Source organism: Tenrec ecaudatus, chromosome 12 (genome assembly GCF_050624435.1).
Source record: "Tenrec ecaudatus isolate mTenEca1 chromosome 12, mTenEca1.hap1, whole genome shotgun sequence".
In the NCBI taxonomy this organism is placed as follows: domain Eukaryota; kingdom Metazoa; phylum Chordata; class Mammalia; order Afrosoricida; family Tenrecidae; genus Tenrec; species Tenrec ecaudatus.
Genome location: NC_134541.1, coordinates 110,857,418 through 110,879,706, shown reverse-complemented (window position 1 = coordinate 110,879,706; position 22,289 = coordinate 110,857,418). Strand labels below are relative to the sequence as shown.

Sequence of the window (22,289 nt, the reverse complement as noted above, 5' to 3'; positions counted from 1 at the left end):
GAACCGTCCCCAGCAAGCTGCTAATTTTAGACTCAAGTTTGGGAAAGGATATGCTTGTCACTTAGCTGAGATCAAAATCCAGGGGTTCTGAACCGGAGAAAATTGGGATGTGATGTGCTATCACCCTTAGGGCACCAGTTTCAGGAGAGGGGCTTTGATGGTCAGGTTTGGATGAGCGACCCTGGGCTGATCTCGTTTAGCATACTGTGTGTGTGGGGGGGGAGCTTTCCTGAGAGCATATAAGAAGATGCTCGCAAGCCCACTGAGAAGCACAATAGGGTGGTGTCATAAAACGGAAAGAGCTGTACCATGTGATTCAGCGGTCCTCAACCTGTGGTTTTCAGCCCTTTCACAGGGGTCGCCCAATTCATAACTAGCAAAATTATGAAATAGCAATGAAAATAATTTTATGGTTGAGGTCACAACATGAGTACTAAGGGTCACGACATGAGGAAGGTTGAGAACCACTCAAATCAGCCATGTCAGGGAGAGATGCACGCCCATGGACACTGCTGCCCTAGGCACAATAGCAAAGAGGTGGAAACCCCCTAAATGCCCATCAACAGAAGAATGGACAAACAGTGCATGCACTCTTAAGGGTAGGGGAAAAAGGACTCTTGCTTCTTACTGTGAACCCGGAGGACATTGTGCTAAACGAAGTGTCCATACAGTGCAACAGTGCAAGACCACTTTTATTAGAAGCAGGAAAAGGTTTTCACACAAACATTCTTTGATGGTTCCCAGGGGTGGAATGGGGGAGGGAGAATAGATTACTGGATGTTTCTAGATGTGTATATACTTAAGCTACAAATAGAAGTATAACCAGATATGAGTATATCTGAATGAGATAACCCATAGGGGCCAAGCTGAAAACACCTTGTGGGACTGAGTTGCTGGGTCTGGGGGTTCGGGAGGATCGTCCCAGGAAACACCAAGGCCAATTGGCATTACAGTCCACAGACAGTACTCTATATACTACTTTGGTGAGTAGCAACTGGGGACGTGGACGCTTGTGATTGGCCGTCTGAGGTGCAACTGTTGGTCTTATATGACGTAAAGTGAATTGAGGTGGATGGAAGCAACTGTGGTAATGGGTTTCTCGAGTAGCAACCTTCTCAGTCCTGAGTAGTGCGTTGATGCCCACTACTGTTTTGAAAGGGCTCACATTAGAATGACCGAGATTGGGAGAACAATGGTTGAGGCAAATTCAAAACAAAAAAATTTTTTAATGGCTTACTGGCTGGGTAGAGACTGCTGGAACCCCCAAGACAGCAGCCTCCCCATGGCTCATTTTTCAGCTGAGCAATAAGGGAAGAGTAGCACTGTAGGGAAGTAAATCCTCAGTAATCAGCCACTATCAAGAGGTCAGCATTTACCCACAGTTCAGAAGGGGTAATAGAACAGGGGAAGACAGGAAGACTGATCGTGGGAGTTTGCGATCAGTGAAGTGAAATGTGAATTGTTGAATGGAAACCTGATTTATAAGCTTTCACTCAAATCAGTTAAAAGTTTCATTGACCAACTGGACACCCCCTTACTGAAGGGTTGTGGAGAGGAGATGAGCCAGTCAGGGTGCAGGGAAACAACAATGAAACATAACTTTCCTCTAGTTCTTAAATGCTTCCCTCCCCCCCCTGCACACACACTATTATGATCCCAATTTTACCTTACAAACCTGGCTAGACAAGAGGATGTACATTGGTACATAGCAACTGGAAACGGAATCAAGGACATGACTCCTTCAGGACCAGTGGTGATGCCTGAAGGGTGGAGGGAATGTGGGGTAGAAAGGGGGAACCGATTATAAGAATCTGCATATAGCCTCCTCCCTGGGGGATGGACAGCAGAGAAGAGGGTGTGGGGCGATGTTGGACAGTGTAACATGACAAAATAATTTGAATTATGAAGGGTTCATGAGGTAGGAGGGGAAAATGAGCAGCTGATATTAAGGGTTCAAGTAGAAGTCAAATGTTTTGAGGATGATGGCAACAAATTACATGTGTGCTTGACACAATGTATGTATGGGTTGTGATAAGAATTGTATGAGCCCCCAATAAAATGTTTTGTTTTTTTTAAGTTTCATTGACTTTAAAAGAGTGGTTCTCAACCTTCCTAATGCCGTGATCCCTTAAATACAGTTCCTCATATTGTGGTGACCTCCCAACCATAATTTTTTTGTTGCTCGTCATAACTGCACTTTTGCTACTGTTATGAATTGGGCAACCCCTGTGAAAAGGTCCCCCAAAGGGGTCGAGGGAGACCCACAGGTTGAGAACCACTGCTTTAAAGGGGTTCTGTTTTGCACATGGGTGCCCACACAGGAAGGTATTCTTGGGTTAGAATTCACACTCCTGTTTGACCCACAGAACCCCAGGCTCCAGTGAAAGGAAGTGCACATCTTCTGGCGGCTCCTTTAAACATAAGCATCTGAGAATTTCCACATGAAATTTCAAAGAACACTAACTCAGAAGGGGGGTGGGGGAATCTGAGCAAGAGCCTGCCAAAATAGAATGCTGAATCAGACTTGGAAAGCTTTTAAAAGAAACAAAATAAGGACCTGAAAGAGTAAGATACAGGCTGTCAAAGCTGGTAGAACTAAGGGTACCTAAAGGTCAAATCGATTTAAAAAAAAACCACGAGGTTAACGGAAAGGACAGCTGAAAAGAGGACAAACAGGCTTCACAACATGCAGGACAGATGTAGACTTGTTTAGTCGCCTGGTAAGTGCATAAAGCAATGTAATCCAGGATAAAAGTATCTATATAGACCTTTGTGTAAGGGTAACTCAAAAGTAAACGAAGGTTGGGTTTGGCTAAGCTAGATAAACTATCCAGATGGGCTCTCGGGTGACGTAGAGGCATATGAGATCAGAATTGTATAGAAGGACCACTGCTATGGCCGTGGAGTCAATTCACGTGGTGATTTCTTGTGTACTTGTTTCACGGGGTTCACAAGGCAGTCCAAAAGCATATTGCCGAGTCACCTGGGGCTGCCCTTAGGAAAACCATCAATCTTTGACTAGGTGTCTATTGCTTAATTGCTTGCGTTACCCAGGGAGTCTTGAAGTATGCATTCAAAAAGCTTACCACTGTATAATGACTCGGTGAACTTATAGGGTGGAACTTTTCTATAGGTTACAACAGTTGAGAGCCTCGTTTTGAGGCTACAGGGAGGCTAGTGGTTTTGAACCGCTCACCTTGCTGTGAGCAACACAAAGCAAGCAAGGCGTAACCACTGTGCCAGCAGGGCTCCTTGAGACTGCACTATTCTGCAGTAAACCAATAAAGGTTACTAGAAGGATGGCAAACAAGGTCAGCGCTAAGGTCACTTCCGAGGGGAGAATGTTCTTAAACGCGGGGGGTGGGGGTGGGGGGAGGTTCGCTACCCAGATATTTTTGGGGGTTGCCTACTACATAATCGTTCCTATGTACTCTTGGAATAAATCATAGGCCGTTATAAAGGGAGGTGACCTGCCTTAGGCATCGCCCCTTCTCCTACCCTGCGGCTCTGACAAGGCAACCGGAAGTTCTTCCTGCCCCTCGTGGCCGAGCTTCCGGCGCGGTGACAGCATCCTCTACGTCACGGCCCGGGCGACCCCTAGCGACGCCTCGAGGATCCTGCGGGACGTTCGGGCACCGCCCCTCGGTCCCGGCGGCCGGGACTTCCGGAGGCGGGTCTTCCGGCGGGTGAGTGACGGGCGCAGCAGCGGCGGCGGCGGTCGTGCCTGAGGCGACAGCATCTGTGGCGGTGTTGACTGCGGCCTGCGGAGCCTGGGCGGCGGGCGCCGGCCGGACAGCGGGCCGCGCTGGCGGCGGCAATGGCGGCGCTGATGGAGATCCAGATGGACGAGGGCGGCGGCGTGGTGGTGTACCAGGACGACTACTGCTCGGGCTCGGTGATGTCGGAGCGTGTGTCGGGCCTGGCGGGCTCCATCTACCGCGAGTTCGAGCGCCTCATCCACTGCTACGACGAGGAGGTGGTCAAGGAGCTGATGCCGCTCGTGGTCAACGTGCTCGAGAACTTGGACTCGGTGCTGAGCGAGAACCAGGAGCACGAGGTGGAGCTGGAGCTGCTGCGCGAGGACAACGAGCAGCTGCTCACCCAGTACGAGCGCGAGAAGGCGCTGCGGAAGCAGGCCGAGGAGGTGCGTGGGGACGCCGGCCCCGGACCCGCCCCACCCGACCCTCGCCGCAACCCCCTAGGGTCCCCCTCAGCTCCCCGTGGACTCCTCCATCCTTCCATCCTTCTGACCCAGCCCACGCTACAGCCCTCACCTACCCCCAACACAGACCCCCGCATCTTTCCCACCTGGCCAGCTCCAGGGCCCCCTCCCCGCAATGACCCGCCAACCCAACCCCCCTCCTTCCTTCTGAGCCCCAGCTCACCCCCTGGCCTAGTCCTGCTTGCAAAACAACCCCCTACTGACCCCTGCCCCCCCCCTACTCAGTTACCCCGACCAACCCAGTATCCAGCATCCCCATCCTGTTACCAATTCCCTCTATCTTTTCAACTCAACCAACCAGCCTGGTTCCTAGTCCCGTACCAGGATACCCTGACTTGATCCCCTGCCTCCCCACACCACTCTATCGGCCCTTGCAGCCCCTTACCCAATCCTTTCTTTCCCCTAGCCCAGGCCACTCCCTAACCCCTACTGGCTCCCCAACCCAACCTACTTACCCAGCCCCACTCACCCTGTCCATTCTAGCCCAACCCTTCACCCAGCCTCCTCCATCCCTCCTAATCAGCCTGGTCCCATATCCCCACTGAGCTGCCATCCCCATTAGGCTACCCAGGCTGACGCCAGCCTCCTTCCCCTGCTTGCCTAGCTCAGCTCAGCCACTTTACCCAGCGCCCTGACAGCCCTGGACCCTGCCCTGCCATCCGGCCAGGTCTCCAACGCACCTCCACCCCAGCCCAATACTCCACTCAATGCCCTTGCCAATCAGAGCCCAGCTGCACCAATCTGGGTCCTTTCCCCAGGAGACTAGACCCTTATCCTCTGCCAGCCCAAACTGGAGCCCCTGGTCCCTAACACCCACCCAAGCCTGGGGCGGGGCTCCCTGTCCCACAAGCATCTCTGCTTTTCCCCAAACCCATTTCCTTGCCACCTCCTGTCCCCCCGGTCACTGTGATTCCAAACCCTCCCAGAACAGGGACCCGTTCGTTTCCCCAATCCCATGTCGGAAGCGCGGTGCCATGGCATGGCATGTGGGGTGGGGGGTTGGGGACTAGTGTGAGCTCAAGCCAGGCTCCCCACAGGGCTTCCCATTCCCAGAGGTCACTTTCTTGCCCTTTGTCAGAAAGACTTGCTGGTGGAGAAAGGCTTGGAGACCAAGCCCCCTGTAGGTCTGGCTGTGTTCTGGGGTGCCCCTGTCACCAGGGAAGGACTTGGTTTTCCAGTCAGTCAGTTAAAAGTGACCTTGAGGGACTGTTGCCCAACTTCACTCAGTCGCTGTCGGGTGGCCCAGCACCCACCACAGACCACAGCCCAGACCCAAGCCTCGCCCTTTGTAGAAATGGAAAGCAGGTGCCCTGGCTCTGGGTGCTGCTACCCTGGTCTCATCTCTGCCCGCCTGAGGCCCCAGAGCTGACAATGCCCAGGGTGCAGCTGCCGTTCCTTCTTGGTGGGTCTGGCTGCACCCTTGCCCACTCAAAGCCTGACAGGTGCAGTGGCTGAGAAGTGGCCTGGATCGGTCTTTTCTCCCACCAGGGCCGCTCTGGGCTCTTAGGGGCTGGATGGAAAGTCAGCCTAGAAAAGTGAACAGTCTGTTGGATCCTACGTGCCTACTGGGGGGCGGTGTGTTGTTTTGCTTTGGAGTTTCCTCGATCTGTGGAGAGGCTGTTTTCTACTAAGTGGGGCGCCTGCTAAAGCAGGCAGAGCACTTTCAAGTGGTGGAAGTGCAAGGCCTAAGTGACCACAGGCATTTTCGGGGGGTCAGAGAGAGGGCCTCATGGGAGCCTGGAACTGAGGCACTACCCTGGGCTTCTTGATCGCTCTTGTGGGGCCAGCTGGTGCCTGGATGCTTAGGAACCCCGGGAGAACAGCCAGTGTGGGTTACGGAGCGCTGTGCTGCGGGGTGGGTGGGTGCCTCTCCCTGCACCTAGAAGGCGCTGCACCCCTGTAGATGGGACCCAGCGCCCCATCAGGTACACTGTTCTTAGGTGAGATGACCGCCCAGCTGCTGAGAGCAGCTGCTCAGGAAGGCTGGCCAGCACGGAGCCAGGAAGAAAGCTGCAGCCAGCTGCTAGTGGCATGTCCTTAGAGAGTTCGCAGATGACCTGACACCCAGGAAAGGGCTGGGTGCTGTGAGCACTTCCGCATCTTGTGGAGCTGGGCTGGCTCATGCAGACATCCATTCTTGGTTTTGTGGGGGGAGGTCACTGTGGGTGGCGGGTGGGCTTCTTTAGGCAGGAGGTCTGATGACTCAAGTGCAGGCGTCTGCTGGCCTGGGAGCTGGCCATGGCGGGCCTCAGGCGTGTCCGAGGTGCAGGCTGCTTCCCGCAGAAGCTGCTTACTCAGATGGTAACCTGAGCTGCCTGCAGTAGCAGACTTGCTGCCCCTCCACACCTCTGCCACCATTGTCTCCTCCTCCTCCTGCCATCCTGCAGCCCAGACCCAGTGTGGAGACTGGGTGGTGCAGGGAGGGCCCAGGCCCTATGGATGGCCAGAGTGGACAGGGGGTAGCCGGGTGAGCACCAGCCCTGTTCTGCAGAGCCCTCTCGCATGAAACACCGGTCAGTCTTCTCCTCAGGACAGTGTGTCAGTACCACGGGACCCAAAGTGCCTGCTCCCATCATGCAGGAGCAGTGGCTCTAGCAGAATCCATCGTGGGCACCCAGTCTCTGGCACCCAGGTATTTGGCACCCAGGTCTCTAGCTCCATGCCCGAGACTGTTAGCTGCAAGGCCTGGTAGCCCCTTTGCTTGAGCCCACAGAGCCAAACCCACCCACCTGCAAGTAACTGCTCACCTGCTGACTACCAGAGGTTCTGCGGCAGAAAGGGCTGTCATTCTGCCCCTGGAAAGGTGAACAAAGCCAACCCCAATGCTACCGAGCCAGTTCTTATTGACAGTAACTCTATGTAGGGTTTCCGAGACGAACTCTTGATGAGGCTAGATTGCCTTGTCTTTCTCCCTAGGGCCAGCTGCTGGGTTTGAACCACCGACCTTGTGGCTAGCAGCCCAATATTCAACCCATAGTGCAGCGGTTTCTCAACGTGGGTTGAGACCCCTTTGGGGGGTTGAATGACCCTTTCACAGGGGTCACCTGATTCATGACAGTAGCAAAATGACAGCGATAAAAGCAATGAATATAATTTTGTGATTGGGAGTCCCCACCACATGAGGAACTGTATGAAAGGGTCACGGCCTGAGAAAGGCTGAGGACCACTGCCATAGTGCCACCAGGGCGTCTTCCCGTGAAGTTTGCACGCTGGAAAACCCCTTGGAGCAGAGAAACTTGCCAGCACACAGCGGTACCAAGATTCCCACGGGCTACAGGACAGGGCGGGACTGCACGTCTTCATGGACACCCACCACCTCCTGTTTCTCCCTAGGAGCTCTTTGGGGGCTTAGAACTGCCAAGCTTTTGGTGCTCAGCCAAGTGCTTTCACTGCAGCACCAAACTACCCTGGTTTTGCCCAAGGGAAGGAAGCCCTGACAATGCTAAGGCATGAGCAGGGTGGGTGGCCCTGGTGTGATCTAGAGGAGGAGGGGCCAAGGAGCCACACTGGCCACTGATCCAGGGGGAACTAGTCCTCTTCATGGGGAGCCAACTTAGCTCAGGATGGGCAAGGTGATTCTTGAGAGAGACCCCTTGAGTCTTTTCTGCCTTGAACGGTAGTGGTGGTGGTGGAGATCTCTTGGCCTTTCATATGGGAGGCCCAGTTTGATTCTCAGCCAATGTAACTACTTCCCACCCTGGGTCTATCTGCGGAGGGGGTGGCGGTGGTGGTGTGTGTGCGCATGAACGATTAAGGTGCTGAATAGGTTACCTTTGGAGCTTCCAACTGAAGTGGCCTGGGAAGAGAGGCCAGGTGACCTTGCCTCCAGAAGCCAGCCAGTGAATTCCAGCAGTCTGCGCTTTAAACAGCAGTCTGAGTTGCAACCTAGAGATGAAGCAGGAGCAGCAGATATTGTTTTGTTGTGTGTGCACGGGGGTCACATGGGGAGGAGGGGTAGGACTCCATGGCCGTTAACAACAATCTGCCTTAAAATCTGATCGCTGAAGCAACTTCCTGTGCCTACAGGACACTCTGGTGGGTACTTGATACGATGGAAAAGGTGTCATCGGGTGTCATGGAGTCGGTTCTGACCCGCAGGGACCCTGTGCGCACAGAAGGAAGCACTGCCCCGTCCTGCACCGTGCTCACAATTGTCCCTGTGCCCGAACCCAGTGTTGCGGCCACTGTCCCTCCATCTCGTTGAGGGCCTTCTTTTTCACTGCCCCTCCACTTTACCTTTCCACACATGATGTCCTTCCCAAGAGCCCGGCCGCTCCTCACAACATGCCCAGAGTATGTGCCGTGACGCCTGTCATCCTCACTTCTAAGGAGCACTCTGGGCAAACTTCTTCCAAGACAGGTCGGTTTGGCCTCTTAGTGTCCATGGTACTGTCGATATTCTTCTCAGTGAAATAGTGTGCCCAAAGGTAGGGAAATTCTGTCCAAGACACCTGTTCTCTAGTCACGTGAAAATGACCCATTTCATAGAGGAACAGTTAGAGAGGCTTAAGCTAAGGGAGGAAAACAAAGCCAGCACAAGCCTGCCCTGGTGAGATGGTCATGTTGCCTGTGTCCTAAGTGAAATGGCAATTTGCCTCTGGACTTGTCTTTTGTGTTTCCCTCAGGGTGAGTGCCAGTTGCATGTGTACTCCACAGTTAACCAGGCCTTTCTTTCTCAGCACCTCTGGGAAAACTTGTAACCTCAGCCTTACTATTCACAGCTGAGCGAGTGAGCTAATGGAACTCCAGCACGAGTTAGCCTCTGGTTGCTTACTAACCTGTGCCACCGAGCTACCGAGCCACCGGCTGGATTCCGTTCCCGGCTTGAATGGTGCCGAAGGACCATGTCCTCGGGGTCCCACCAGTCTCTAACAGACCAGAAAGCATAGTGGTTCTTTGGAAGGTTTTTGATACATTATTTTCCCACTCTGTAAATTTTATTTTAATTCACCTTTTTTTAAAAAAACTTTATTTTAAAGGGATTTTGGGGGGTTTGGTTTGATTGTAATCATTGGCAGGAAGGTTGCAGAAATGCGATCCTTCACCAGCTTTCTGTTGTTACTGCTCTCTCAGACTGGCTTCACTACCTTCCTTCTTGCCATCGATCTGCCAAAGCTTCCAGGCCTATGTGCCTCGGCCACCCCTGTTGAGGGCAATTCTTTGGTCTCTGCTCTGTGCATCATCGGCCTTGTCTTAGAGGATGTTTCTCAGCCTGGCTTTTGAGTGTGATCTGATGTAGGGCCTCCACCTTCCACGGGGAAAACACAGAGGCCTCACTGAGAAGGCTGAGTACAGGGTGGGGCCAGGGCTTCTCATCACTGACCTTGATGCCTGCAAAGGACAAAACCAGGAGTGCTGCCCACCATCCAGGGGAGTGGCCCAGGCTTGTGGCATCTTCCTGTGCTCTTGAGAAAGGTCAGGACCAGGTCAGCCTTCTCATCTTGCCCTCAGGGGCTGTGGTGTAGATGCGTGTGTGTGTGTGTGTGTAATATATATACACACACCCATTCATCAATTTCCACACATATAGTCCAGTGACTGGTTACATTCCTCACCCCTTGTCATTGTTCTTATTACCTCTGTCCATATCATTTTTTAGACTCACGGCCTGAGCTCCTCACCCCGGCCCTAGCTCCCACTGACAGCTACCCTCACACAGGTCGCCCTGTCACAGAATGCTGTGCTGGCACATTTCCTCTACTGGCTTCCGTCAGCAGCTCTGGAGTTTGAAGGTGACTTCAGGGTGCGCTTGTGTTAGTTTGGGTTACTAAAGCAATATCAAATCCCGAGAAACTCATGCGTATAAGAAAGGGCTTTATAAACAAATGAATATTGAAAAATCATCTCAGCCCAGTCCAGATCAAGTCCATAAGCCCAGATGTTCAACCACTTTATAAAGTCCTCCTCAGACACACGAAACACATGCAATGATGCTGAATGCAAGAAGATCATAGGCAACTGGGTGGAAAGTCTTGTGGATCCAGTGGCAGTGTAAGCATCTCAGCACTGGCAGGGGTCTCCATGTGGTTCTCCCAGCTCCAGGGCTCTCACACAGCTCCATGTGTCTTGTCATCAGGAATATGAAGCAGAGAGTGTGTGCCCTGCTTCCAGGGAAGAAGACCAGAGTTCCTCAAATCCTCAGGAGAAGGCCATGCCCACACAGGGACCTCATTGACTATGATCTGATTGACAGGCTAGACTCCGCCCCATTGTAAGTTGACAGGAGCTTATGTAATTACCATGGGCCACACACTGTCAACTTTAGAACTCTTTAGCCATATATGATTTTTAAACAAAACAATAAAATCATATCTGTACCTAACAGGATAAAACTAAAATGCATGCAACTCAATGTATGCCAAAGCCTCATTTAAACATAATATTCCATAAGTGAATATTCTTTGCCTATGAACTGCAGTTAAGTGAACACCTACACCATAATCCTATGAACATATTCCCCCACCTGTGAAAGTTTGTAAGCCAGCCATTTATCTGCCCCATTTTGGGTATCTCGTTTCTATGGGTGGAGTCTTGTGAAGTCTGCATCCAACAAGCAAAGTCAAATCAGGACAGGCCATCCATAAAGTCAGCAGCAATATGTACCAGTTCACAGTCTGAAAAATCTCTGCATCTGGTCAGGTTCTGGTCAATTCAGTGTGGGCTGCCCACTTAGCCTCACCAGGGTGCCCATTGGCTGCCTTGTCTTTAGACCATGGTCCCATCACAAATTCTCAACAACCCTAGCCCCTTCTGCTAGGTCATGAACTTCAGATCAGCCAACCTGCTCTCATTTTTTCTAGTCCCTATGAACCAGGTCCACGGGTATCAGTGACCAGACCCAACCCCTAGCAAGCATTTCAGCCTGTCCAAAGACTCCCTTTAATGTTCAGTCCTAGAGAGGAGAGTTTCTTCATGGTTCCAGATTTTCCCATCTTAAGAACAAACCACTAGTTCAAAATTCAAAAATCCAAAGAGTTCCACTTTTGTTCCTTCAGCAGCCCCTTAGGCAAATGTCTTCACCTTCAAATGTCCTCAGCACTCAAGATCCTGGGTGGGGCTTTTCTTTTCAGAGCCTTTGCAGGCTTCCTAATGTTAATGGTTGAAGGCAAGCCTTACAAACTATACTTCCCAATAATAACTTCTAGCAATCATTTATCAATAAGCAGATGAAATCAGTATAAACAAAGTAGCATCAGAACCTAAACTCAATTCTTAAAACAGCCAAGTCAATTCTTATCTAATTTATCTTAACCCTTATCTAAACTATTCAACTGATAAGAAATATGGCCTTTAGCTGCACTGCCTCAACTTAGGGCCAGGCCTCCTGTCAGCCATTTTGACTTTCAGCTGTTTTTGCTAAACAGCATGGTTTCTGAGGAATTCAAAGGGCGATTTCTACACCTGAGCTGAAAATATGCATTAATAACATTCATTGTCACCATTTCAAAAAGGAATAACCAAATTGAAAACCCAAACTAATAGTCAAAACTTTAACTTCCCATATTCTTTCCAGAAAACGCCTCATTATACTGCAGACATGTCTAACTTCCGGCTAGTAAAAGAAGAAAAACTACCATGAGCAGAGGTTGACCTAGCACTCACTCTCCATGTTTGTTTCTCTAGTGCCCCGCCCCCAAGGTACCATAATGTCCTGGGAGGGAAGTTCAAACCCACGCAGACACAGCAGATTGCGTAACTACCACAATGCTTTCGCTTCTCAGTCTGAAGATTTTTCTGAGTGATGGATTTGGGAATTCCTCCCATCTACATTGGTCCAGTCAGTCTGGATCCTGTAAGAATTTGAAGTTTTGTTCCACATCTTACTTGCCTTTGGGTCAGGATTCAGCTATTGATTCCTTGATCCTGGTGCTCAATCATGATAGCCAGGCACCATCTAGTTATTCTGGTCTCTAGGCAAAGGAGAGGCAGCTAGACCTGCAGCCTTCTTCCTGCAACAGTTGGTCACCAGGTGGCATTTTCACCTTCCAACTTCTGACCATCACCCAGGTTCCAGTCACTACTGTTTCATGGGCCCCTCCACACCCCATCTTTATTTCTTCCTCATTTATGTAAACCAATAGCCAGATGTGCCCAGGGACCACCCTCCTGGACTGGGCAATGCCAGACCCTTTAGCTCCGTGTCTGTCGTTCACAGTGAGGGGAGCAGAGGATTCTGCATCGTTGGGCTTTTTGTGCAGACGGACACTCTGAGACCATTGTCAGTGCCAGCAGACTTGTTCCAGAAAGGGCAGCCCCTTATGCGGTGGGCGGCTTGTGCAGGCAGCAGACAGGAGGGGACATTGTGAGGTAAAGATGAGGCGTGTCAGCTGTTGAAGGGCCAAAGGGGGAAGAGGCTTCCCGGAAGGCCAGGGAGAGGCCCTCTGCCTGGATGGGAGGTGTGAGCTTACTATGACCCCTGTTTATTATTGTAAAATTTTAGTAACAGCTGAATTGAGCGATCATTGACATGCATTAGACAGCACACACCCAGAGCCGCTTTCAAAGTTTCATGGGAAAGTGGAATTAAAAGGATTCCCCGTGAAATTCTCAAGGCCCCACATATACAGGGCACAGTTGGCCTGGTAAGCTGTGGCATGTGTCCAGTGCCATAAAGCCATCACCAGAATAGCTTCCTCCTGCCCCTTGGTCATCCCTCGCTGCTGCCTCTGCCCCAAGTCAATCACTGTTACTTCCTGTCTCTGGGTGCAGAATTGGGAGCTTTAAACATTTCTCCTCCAGCCTGCCACACTTGCTGTGTCTGGGTCCTCTTTGGGTCACTGTCAAGATTTCATCGTGTTGTTGCCAACTACATCCAAAAAACTGCAACTCACTGCTATCGAGTCTCTACTGACGCATAGCAACTCTGTAGCACAGTGTAGAATATCCCTGGTGAGTTTCCAACACTGTAACTGTTTATGGGAGTAGAAAGCCTCATCTTTCTCTTGGTTTCGAACTGCTGACCTGGCAGATTGTAGCCCAAGTCCAGTGTGTAACCACTACGCCAGCAGGGCTCCTTGCCCGCTTCATAGATAAGCTTAAAACCAAACCAAACTCACTGCCATTGAGTCTGCTCTGACTCAGTGTATAACATACCTGTCCTATGCCTGACGCGCTTGAGGACCACCTTCCCTTTATGGCGGTGCTGGGGAAGTGAACCCTTCGGATCCCCAAGATCTACTTCCATAGAAACCACTCCCCCCCTACACTGCTGACCCATCCCCCAGGATCTGGGGGACTTTTGCTGTCCTCCCAGCTACCACCCCACACCTGGCCCAGCTGCATTCCATCTCAGGCTGTGCACCTGGGAGAAGTGGAAAGCAGTCCTGGCTCCCGGCTTAGTTCAGCACCCTACGGACGCACATGCACATTTGATGCGTCATGCCTTCCCCCCGCCCCCAGGATGAGAATGCCCCCTGGAAACTGAAAGTCCTCCTGTTCCCTGGCCACCCTTCCCTCCCGCCCCTCCCCAGGCGAGCAGCCTCCACTGCTGCTGCTGCTGCTGCTGCTGCTGCTGCAGTGCCAGGCTGGAGCAGTGAGGTGGTGAGGTCAGACACGTGCATGGGTACGGAGTCCTCCTGCCATTCGGACTGGTGCTCCTGGCTCGCCTCTCTTTTGCTGTGTGTAAAGCTTTTGTGGGCAGAGCTTTGGGAACTCAGACTCCAGCAAGCTGTCCCCACTCTGGGCTCCGATGATCGATCGCTAGGGGCTTTCTGGGAAGTCACCAGGGGACACCTTCCGAGCACAGAGCCGGCATATTTGTGACGAGAACACTGTGTGAGGGGAGGTGGGGGAGGGAAGATCTGGGACTGGCTAGAAAGGGCCTCCGCAGGGTGAGCCTGAGGGAGGAGGGAGCTGCCTGGCAGCGTCCTCCTTTGTTAGATTCACTGGTCCTCGCTCTCTGGGTACTCAGGGTGCGCATCAGACTCTTCTTCAACCTCTGTGGGTGGTCTCGTGTCCCGTGACAGGTGAAGAAGCTGGTGGCGGGAAGAGAAGGAGCCCTGGGGGTGCTGTGGTTCGGCACTGGGCTGCTGGTTCGAGTCCAGCAGCTAGTCCCAGGAGAAAGGTGAGGCTGGCTGTCCCTGTGAAGATGTACACTGTTAGATGCCCCCTACACGGTGTTCTGGGTTGGAACAGACGTGGAGACGGCAGGTTTGGTGAAAATGCGAAGAGTTGCCAGGCCACCCATTCCTCGTGTCCAGCATTGCGGCCCTGATGGCATCGTTCTTGTCACTGTCTCTCTCTGGAACAGCCCACCACCATGACCACAGCGCAGTGCTCCCTCCCCTGCCTCAGTCACCCTGAGAACCTTTGGCAGTTGCTGTGTCTTCACTGATCCCCACAGCATTTGTTGTTGTTGTGACTGACTGACTTCCGTCAGCAGGACACATTTGAGATTCCTCGTGTGGTAGGCTGTGTGGGGACCCTGTAGGGCTAGTCCATTGTGTGCATGGCTGTACCACACAGCCGCAGCTGGCAGACATCTCCTCTGGCTCAAAATCTTGATGAATCGCATGTCCAGCCATGTGACATGCTGGTGGTGTCATCAGACTGAGGCTCGGTTCACACCAACATGTACTGCCACGTGAGAAACAGGCTGCGACCCTGCCCCGAAGCACAAGAGCAGGTGCTTGTGGACGAGGGAAACATGTAGTCACAGAATCAATATGTAAGTGGTTTCGAGTGACCGTCCAGGCAGCTGAAGGGCAGATAAGCAGGCTCACCAAGAAGACGTTGACAGAGACAATTCCTAAATGTCCATCAGATACTAAGAAAGGAGAGAGACATCATGTACCAGGCACTGGAAGAAGACATTATGAAGTTACAGTGCAGTTTTAAGAAATTGATGGTGCTGACTCAAACCAAAGCCAAGCCATTCCTGTCCAGGGTTCCGGCTTGGCGACCTTAGGATGGGGTAGAACTGCCCCGCGGAGTTTCCCAGGCTGTCGGCGGCACAGAGCAGAGCCATGCAGCTCAGACGGCTGGTGTGCTTGAGCCCCTGGCCTTTTGGGTTAGCTTAGCCTTTGTGCCATCAGGACCCCTTGGTCCTGATTCAAAGCCAGACCAGGCAGCAGAAGGCTGTAGCCGGGAGCCTAGAGTAGACCTTTGCCAGAGATAGAGGTGGCATGTCCAAGCAACGGCTCAATATGCTGAGACAACAGTGCCACCCCCCCCACACACACACCAACTACGACCTGAGGGCACACGTGTGGCACCTAAGACGTCTTGAACCGACCTCATTGCTACGCAGTGAGGGGAATGTGAAGGTCAGGGGGGCAAATGAGCCGGAGGACAGAGGGGCTGCTTGTGAAAGAGGTAGTGTTTATGAGTGGGCGTGGAGGCTTCCAAAGCGTGAAAAAAAAATCCTATGGTCTTTCAATTGCATTTTCCACAAATTTTTGCAGCTGCCATGTGTAGCCAATTCATGTATTAAATGTGTTCAGGATCCCCCGTGGTCAAGCACCCGAGAATTACCAGGGTGACATGATGCCATTGGTACCTGCAGTGGGCAGCAATGTAGTCGTGTCCTGTGTGGGGACTGAGCATGCCACAGGAAGGCACGGTCACGTGCCTCCCTCCCCCAGAGAGCTGGATAGAGAGACAGCTTTGTGATAAAAGTCAAATTTTCAGGACCTGGAAGTCCAATCATAGGTAATTAATGGGTGACTCATGTTCCACACATGCATGTTGGAATGCACACCAAATAAAGATGGAATACGCGTATCGACGGAGGACGATGTTTTCACGTCACAGCTTGCTGTGTGCCAAGTGGTTGTACATCTGCCTATGCACACACCCACACAACACTTCCTCGCCTGCAGAGGGACACGGAACCGGTGGAACACGCTTATCAATGTAGAGAGATGTATGTACGAAAGCATCAAGCATGTTCATGACTGGTCCCTGGTAACACAGCTGCACAACACATACACACTCACGGGAAGGACGCACAGGTGAGTGGGTGGAAGGTTTACAGTTCAGAAAAAGAATTTTCGGAGGAGGGAGGGCAGAAATGAGCTGACACCAAGGGCTCAAGCAGAAAGCAAATGTTTTGAGAATGATGATGGCAACAAATGTACTAATGTACTTGACACAATGGATGAATGGATTGTGATAAAAATTGTACGAGCCCCCAATAAATTTATTTACCTAACATGCTCATCTCCCTTTTCTACACAAGCATGTTACCATTGCCTTTTTTTTTTTAATGGGAATTTCAAATTACCCAGTTTTATATTGCCGGTATCAGACTGAGGGACTGGCAGGACTTGGCAGGTCTGACCTCTGGCTACACAAGGGAGGAGGAGAATTCAGCGCTGCCCCAGTCCAAGACCTGCTGCCACAAGGCAGAGGTCACACCATGTTCACAATCGAGGGGTATCTCAGAGGAGCTGACAGGTTCTGAAATGCGAGGAGTCAGTTCTTTTGTGTGTGTCTGCTCAGCTGTGCTGGCAGTCACGTCTCTCTCGGGGACTTGGCCTCTCAGCCATGTGGTCCTTTGGCCTCTGCTTGTCTCTGAGTTCAGAGAGGCAGGTCTCGGCGTAGCTCCTGAGCTGGCTCCTCGTCTCCGTGACGGTGCCTCTGCTGCCCCTCCTCTTTAGGCAGGGTCTCACACACCCACTGGTGGCTCTTCTTTCTTTTTAAAATCATTGTACTGGGGGCTCGTACAACTCATCACAATCCATACATACATCCCTTGGGTCGGGCACATTTGTTGCCATCATCATTCTCAAGACATTTGCTTTCTGCTTGAGCCCTTGGTATCAGCTCCACATTTTCCCCTCCCTCCCTATTCCCTCCATTAACCCTTGATAAATTATAAATTATTATTTTGTCATATCTTACACTGTCCGACGTCTACCTTCACCCACTTTTCTGTTGTCCGTCTCCTAGGGAGGAGGTTATTTGTAGATCCTTGTAATCGGTTCCCCCTTCTCTTTCCCTGATTCTGAGATGGCTCACTCTTATATCCCCAGCAGGATGACAAACCTGACCAGACCCCTCTGTTAGTGTTTCACATGTCCTAAATGCATAGCCCCATCCAGCCATTTGGTGGGAATTACAAGTAACTGTCACCGCCACATGAGGATGACACCTGCTTCACCTTCATGTGCCAGCTCTGGCCTGTGCTGTGAGCAGAGCCTCCTCTGGCTGTATCCGTGTCTGCGCAAACGCGCCCTTTCTACCTGTGGGTGTTTGTGTCCTTCCACTCTACCTATGGTAGGCAGTCTTCCTGCTACCAATTTCCCTCCCCTGGTCCCCCTTCCCTCCTCTGGGACTCTATCCGCCTCACACACTGCTAGAATGAGTCATCCTTTGGGCAGGAGCCCCAGTGGCTTCTAGAATGGGCTGTCAGCTATGTCTCTGGGGATGTGGAGCTGCTTGGGGGCTGGGTAAAGTTATTCTAGGAAGCATAGGCTTGGCCACCTTCAACCCAGCTGCCTCTGCAGACCCTGGCTTCCATCTCCTGAGAAGCTTCTTAATGCTAACAGCCCAGCTGGTATCCATGCATCCGCCAAATGCAACTGCTTCCCTGCTAAGCAGTGCCACCCTGTTTGCACATCAGCAAACAGATGTAGGTAGTGCCCCCTGGGGAAATTAATTGCACCTGGTCAGTGGAGCTGGTGGCAATTACTCAAAATGAAAAAACAAAAGAGCTGCCATCAAATCCATGCTGATTCGATCCAGAGTGACCCTCTAGGAAAAGGTCAAACCGTCCCTCTGAGTTTCCAAGACACTCTTAACAGGAATCGAAAACTCCATCTTTTCTCTCAAAGAGCAGCTAGTGGTTTCAAACATCTGACCTTGAAGTTAGCAGCCCAAAGTGTAACCATGACGCCACCAGGGCTCCCTAGTGGCAAATATCTTTTATTTTGTAAGTGCTTCCCCTTCGTTTGGTTTGAGTTAATTTGGCTCAAAAACTTAGCATGTCCGGATTCCACATGTTATGAACAGCTGCCTGGACACACACGGCTTCTCTGGAAGGCTTAGAACTCCCAGCTGTGCATCCGACCCCACCCACCCAGTGCTCTCGAGTTGATTCCACACTCTGTATTGCAGAGTAGACCTGCGCAGTGGGGTTTTTTGAGACTGTACATGTTTCCATCAGTCCACCTCATCTTTCTCCCATGGAGTGGCTGGGGGGTTTGAACTGCCAACCTTGAGGTTATCAGGCCCCATGTAAACCAGTGAGCTACCAGGGCTCTTTTGGTACAATCCCGGACCCATCTTAAGTTCAGACCCCTGCCCTTCTCCTATGGACCAGGAACAGTGTTTTATTTTGCTCGTTACTTTGTCATGACAGCACCTTCTGCTGAGTAGAGGTTGACACAGGGACTAAATGCAAAGTACACGCTGCCCCAGTGAGACTTCCAGTATTGAGAGGAATTCCATTTCCCTACTGACAACAGGACGACCTCTATAGTAGGGCGGGGCCGATGCACAATGAAATGGCTATTTAAACTTTCCAACACGTGACCTTCCAGGAACGACTGCAGTTCTCATCTGAGAGGCAGTGGAAAGTGGGTGGGAGGGAAGGTTCTAGAGTCCTTTTGATCTGGGATGTATAAAAGGCCCCAGCTGCTGCCTGTGCTAAAGCTCCCTTGAAAGGGGGTGGGGGTGGGCGTGTCTCCTGGGTCTGCTGTAAGAAAGACTACAACCTTATTGCCATTGAGTGGAGGCCGACTGGCAACCCTGGAGGGCAGCATAGACGGCCCCTGTGGGTCTCCGAGACTGCAACAACAGCCTCGTCCTCCTTCTGCAGAGCGATTGTTGGCTTCAAACTTCTGACCTTGTGGTTAGCAGCCCAAAGCATATCTCACTGCCTCAACAGGGCTTCTTTGGGGTGCTTGGGAGGGCAGAGATGTATTTGCTCGCCGTTCTCAAGGCTGGGAGTCTGCAGTTAATGTGTCCACCAGCCAGACTGTCTCTGTCTTCAAAGGCTGGAGTGCGAAGGATCTGGACACTCCTTGCCGCTGCAGCGTCCTCTCTCTGCTTCTTCACGTGGCCATCTTCCAGCTTTCTGTGCCTGTTTCTCTGACGCAGCATTGTCATTAGGACACCACTCACATGGGCTCGAGGTCTGTCCTGCTCCAATGTGACCTCACTTTAACTTAACTGATCCCCTCTGCAAAGATTGTGCAAACAAGGCCACACTCCCAGGTACAAGGGTTAGGACTTGTGCACATCTCTCTGAGGGGCAGAACCCAGTCCGTCATGGGTGAGAGGTGGTCATGTGGGGATCCACCCAGGATTTGGGGTGGGAAGGCCATCATGCTGGTCCTGGTCCCGTGAGCCCTTTGTAGATGGCTCTGTCTCCCCAGCCTAGAGCCCCAGCATGCACTCAGGTCTGCCTTTCTCTTTATCTTACGTGTAGAAGTTCATTGAGTTTGAAGACGCTTTGGAACAAGAGAAGAAGGAACTGCAAGTCCAGGTGGAGCATTATGAGATCCAGACTCGCCAGCTGGAACTGAAGGCCCGGAACTATGCTGATCAGAGTAAGTAGTGGGCATGCGGCACGGCGCCCCCTGCCCGCGCCCGCTGTTCCCTGGCCGAACTGGACGGGCTGTCAGTGACCCACGCTTCACAGACTCGTTTTGCATAAGCGTTCCTCCCAAGAATCCAGCAGACTTCCGGAACAATCACTGGCAGTCTTGATTACAGTCCCTCATTTGCTGATGGCAGTTAAAATTTTACAAGAGTCCAGCGATGGGTTTAAAAGCAAAAGTAAGGGGGGAAATAAATACATGAAAGCAAAAATAAGGCTAGAGAAAACGGAAATAAAACAACGTTTTATGTGGGCCCCGGTCAACCAGTTCAGTTCAGGTTGGGGGTTAGCAGACATACTGCCCCCTTGCCATCATGCCTCCACTAGGGGGAAACAGAAATCCACAATGGAGTCACCTTTCGGCAACGGCTTTTAGTCGGCTTGTGAGTCCCAGCATGGGGACCCTGGGGTCCTTTCCATCTGTTATTAGCTTCACCTTGGCATAGCACTACATTTCATTTGATTTTTGTTGGAGTTGGATTGCAAACGGAGCTATGTTAGAAGAACAATATGGCTTTTTTTTTTTAATACTATCGGGGGCTCTTACATCTCTTATCACAATCCATACATTCCTCCAGTGAGTCAAGCACATTTGCACATATGCCGCCGTCATCATTTTCAAAGCCTCCTCTTCCCACTCGAGCCCCTGATACCCACTCAATTTGGCTTCCTATGAGGGCTGGTTCAAGATGCAAAATCACTTTCCTTTAAAAATTGTGGCTTCTCAAAGCTTATATCCTTTGCATATCGAGAGGCAGTGTAGTGGAGTTCTGAAATGAACAGTAGCTTCGAGGTTCAGAGCCTCAGAAACCCTCTGAAGCAGTGTTACTCTGCCCTATATGGTTGCTCTGAGTGGTAATTGACTTGGTGGCAATGGGGTCAGTCTTGATTTTGGTGAGTGCAAGGCGACAACCAGATACAGGTAGTGCATCTGCTGTTCTGTGGCTGATCCGGATGGGGGCTTTCCGTATTCTGTTCCTAAGTCCAAGTCGACCTAGCACTTTATGAATCAACGTAGGGAGAAACAGCGGTAAATCCAACAACTAGTTAACTTACCGGCATTAGCTGCTAATTGAAAGAGTCTGACAAATGCATTGTTTCTTCCAAGTGTTAGTGGGGACTCTTGTAATTAGTGAGCAAGAACTTAAGGAAGGTGAGCTTCACAATGAAGGAAAACTACACAGAAGTAATACAACCAAGCAAACAACCGGAGAGCAACGGCTACAACAGCGTCAGTTCCTTAGTCGCTTGCTCAGAGAACAACGGTTTATCAGCAGAGAGAGAAGCTGCACGTGTGGCGCTCAGCTAATCACATCGAATGGCTACAATGGTGAAGCAGTGTCCAGAGTCCAGCCACTGCACTGAGGCTGATCCTGGTGTCAGCTCTCTACCTCAGCCGACTTCTGGCCGCATAAGCGTTTCCGAGTGGTCTTCAGTTTTCCAGAGGGGTGGTGGCACGTCCACAAGGTGTTCTTGCTCTCTTTAGTAAAGACAAATGCCCTCAACTCTTAACTTCCTCTAACTGTGCTGCCCAGAGGTTATTAAGACGAAGTGTAGTCTTTTCCAATGAGACTCCAGGGAATCTTTTAAGTGGTGTCTCTTACAATATGCATCTTCTCCCACAGTGATGCTAGGCAGGCTTTTGAGAGGGCTAATTTTTTTTGCTCATTCACAGCTTCTGCCCATAGACATGCTGGAATATTGGATTAAAATTTGACAATACGTTAGTAAGGTTACATAACACAATTTTCCCGTCCATAATTTGGTACCAGGATCTGGTCACCTCCTGCCTTTCCCATGTCTCAATCATGGGCATTTGGGCCAACTCTGCGATTGCTGTTCTAGCTTTTCACAAGTCAGTTCTCAAAAGTCGGAATTGTCAGTAAGAACACGCACCCATACACGTACAAAGTAAGTGTGTTTATCAAAAGTGGAAAACGTACGAATAGCCGTCCAAAACTGCAGTAAACAACGGCTAGAGCAATAGCAAGGCGGAAGGAAAAGAAGAAACTGCCTCCTTATCCAGAACGTAAGCCATGAATTACAACACCCACACCATCCCACATAAAGGCAGAGCAATCCTGTAGTCCACTCGGACCTGTGGAGTTCATCTCTGTTCTAAGCCCAGCAGCTTCTTCACCAGAGCTGTGGAAATCTTGACGTTGGCTACTGGTGCCCATGTTCCAAATTCCACTATTCTTTTCATAAGTCCAATGTATGCCCATCTTTTTTGGACATATTTTGGTCAAGAGTCTTCAGTCAAATAGCAAAGTAAAAACTTACCTGCTGGCTTGTCATATAACCATATTTAGATGTGAAAGACAGGAGGAGGGTTGGTTAGAAGCCACATAAAGTCAATTAAAATGGTCAGACAAAAATGTTTCTACATGTAACAACCTTTTCTCAAAGGACATCAGAAATAACACATAATCATTTTGAAACATCATATCCTGCGGTCTCGGAATATAGCAAGATTATCAAGGCTCCAAACATCTGAACAGAAGTGAAAAAAGCCCTCCAAGT

The 22,289-nt window shown here is 51.0% G+C and overlaps 1 protein-coding gene across 3 annotated transcripts in view; it reads left to right on the top strand.

Moving 5' to 3' along the window:
- Positions 1-3,682: 3,682 nt before the first annotated feature.
- The window catches only part of MAPK8IP3 (mitogen-activated protein kinase 8 interacting protein 3), a 44,177-nt gene continuing 25,570 nt past the window's right edge, over positions 3,683-22,289 (top strand). For all 3 annotated transcript variants that reach the window (XM_075564504.1, XM_075564503.1, XM_075564502.1), the window contains exons 1-2: positions 3,683-4,144; positions 19,596-19,716. In XM_075564504.1, the coding sequence (XP_075420619.1) occupies positions 3,818-4,144; positions 19,596-19,716 (448 nt within the window). In that variant the 5' untranslated portion in view covers positions 3,683-3,817. The remainder of the gene's footprint in view (positions 4,145-19,595; positions 19,717-22,289) is intronic.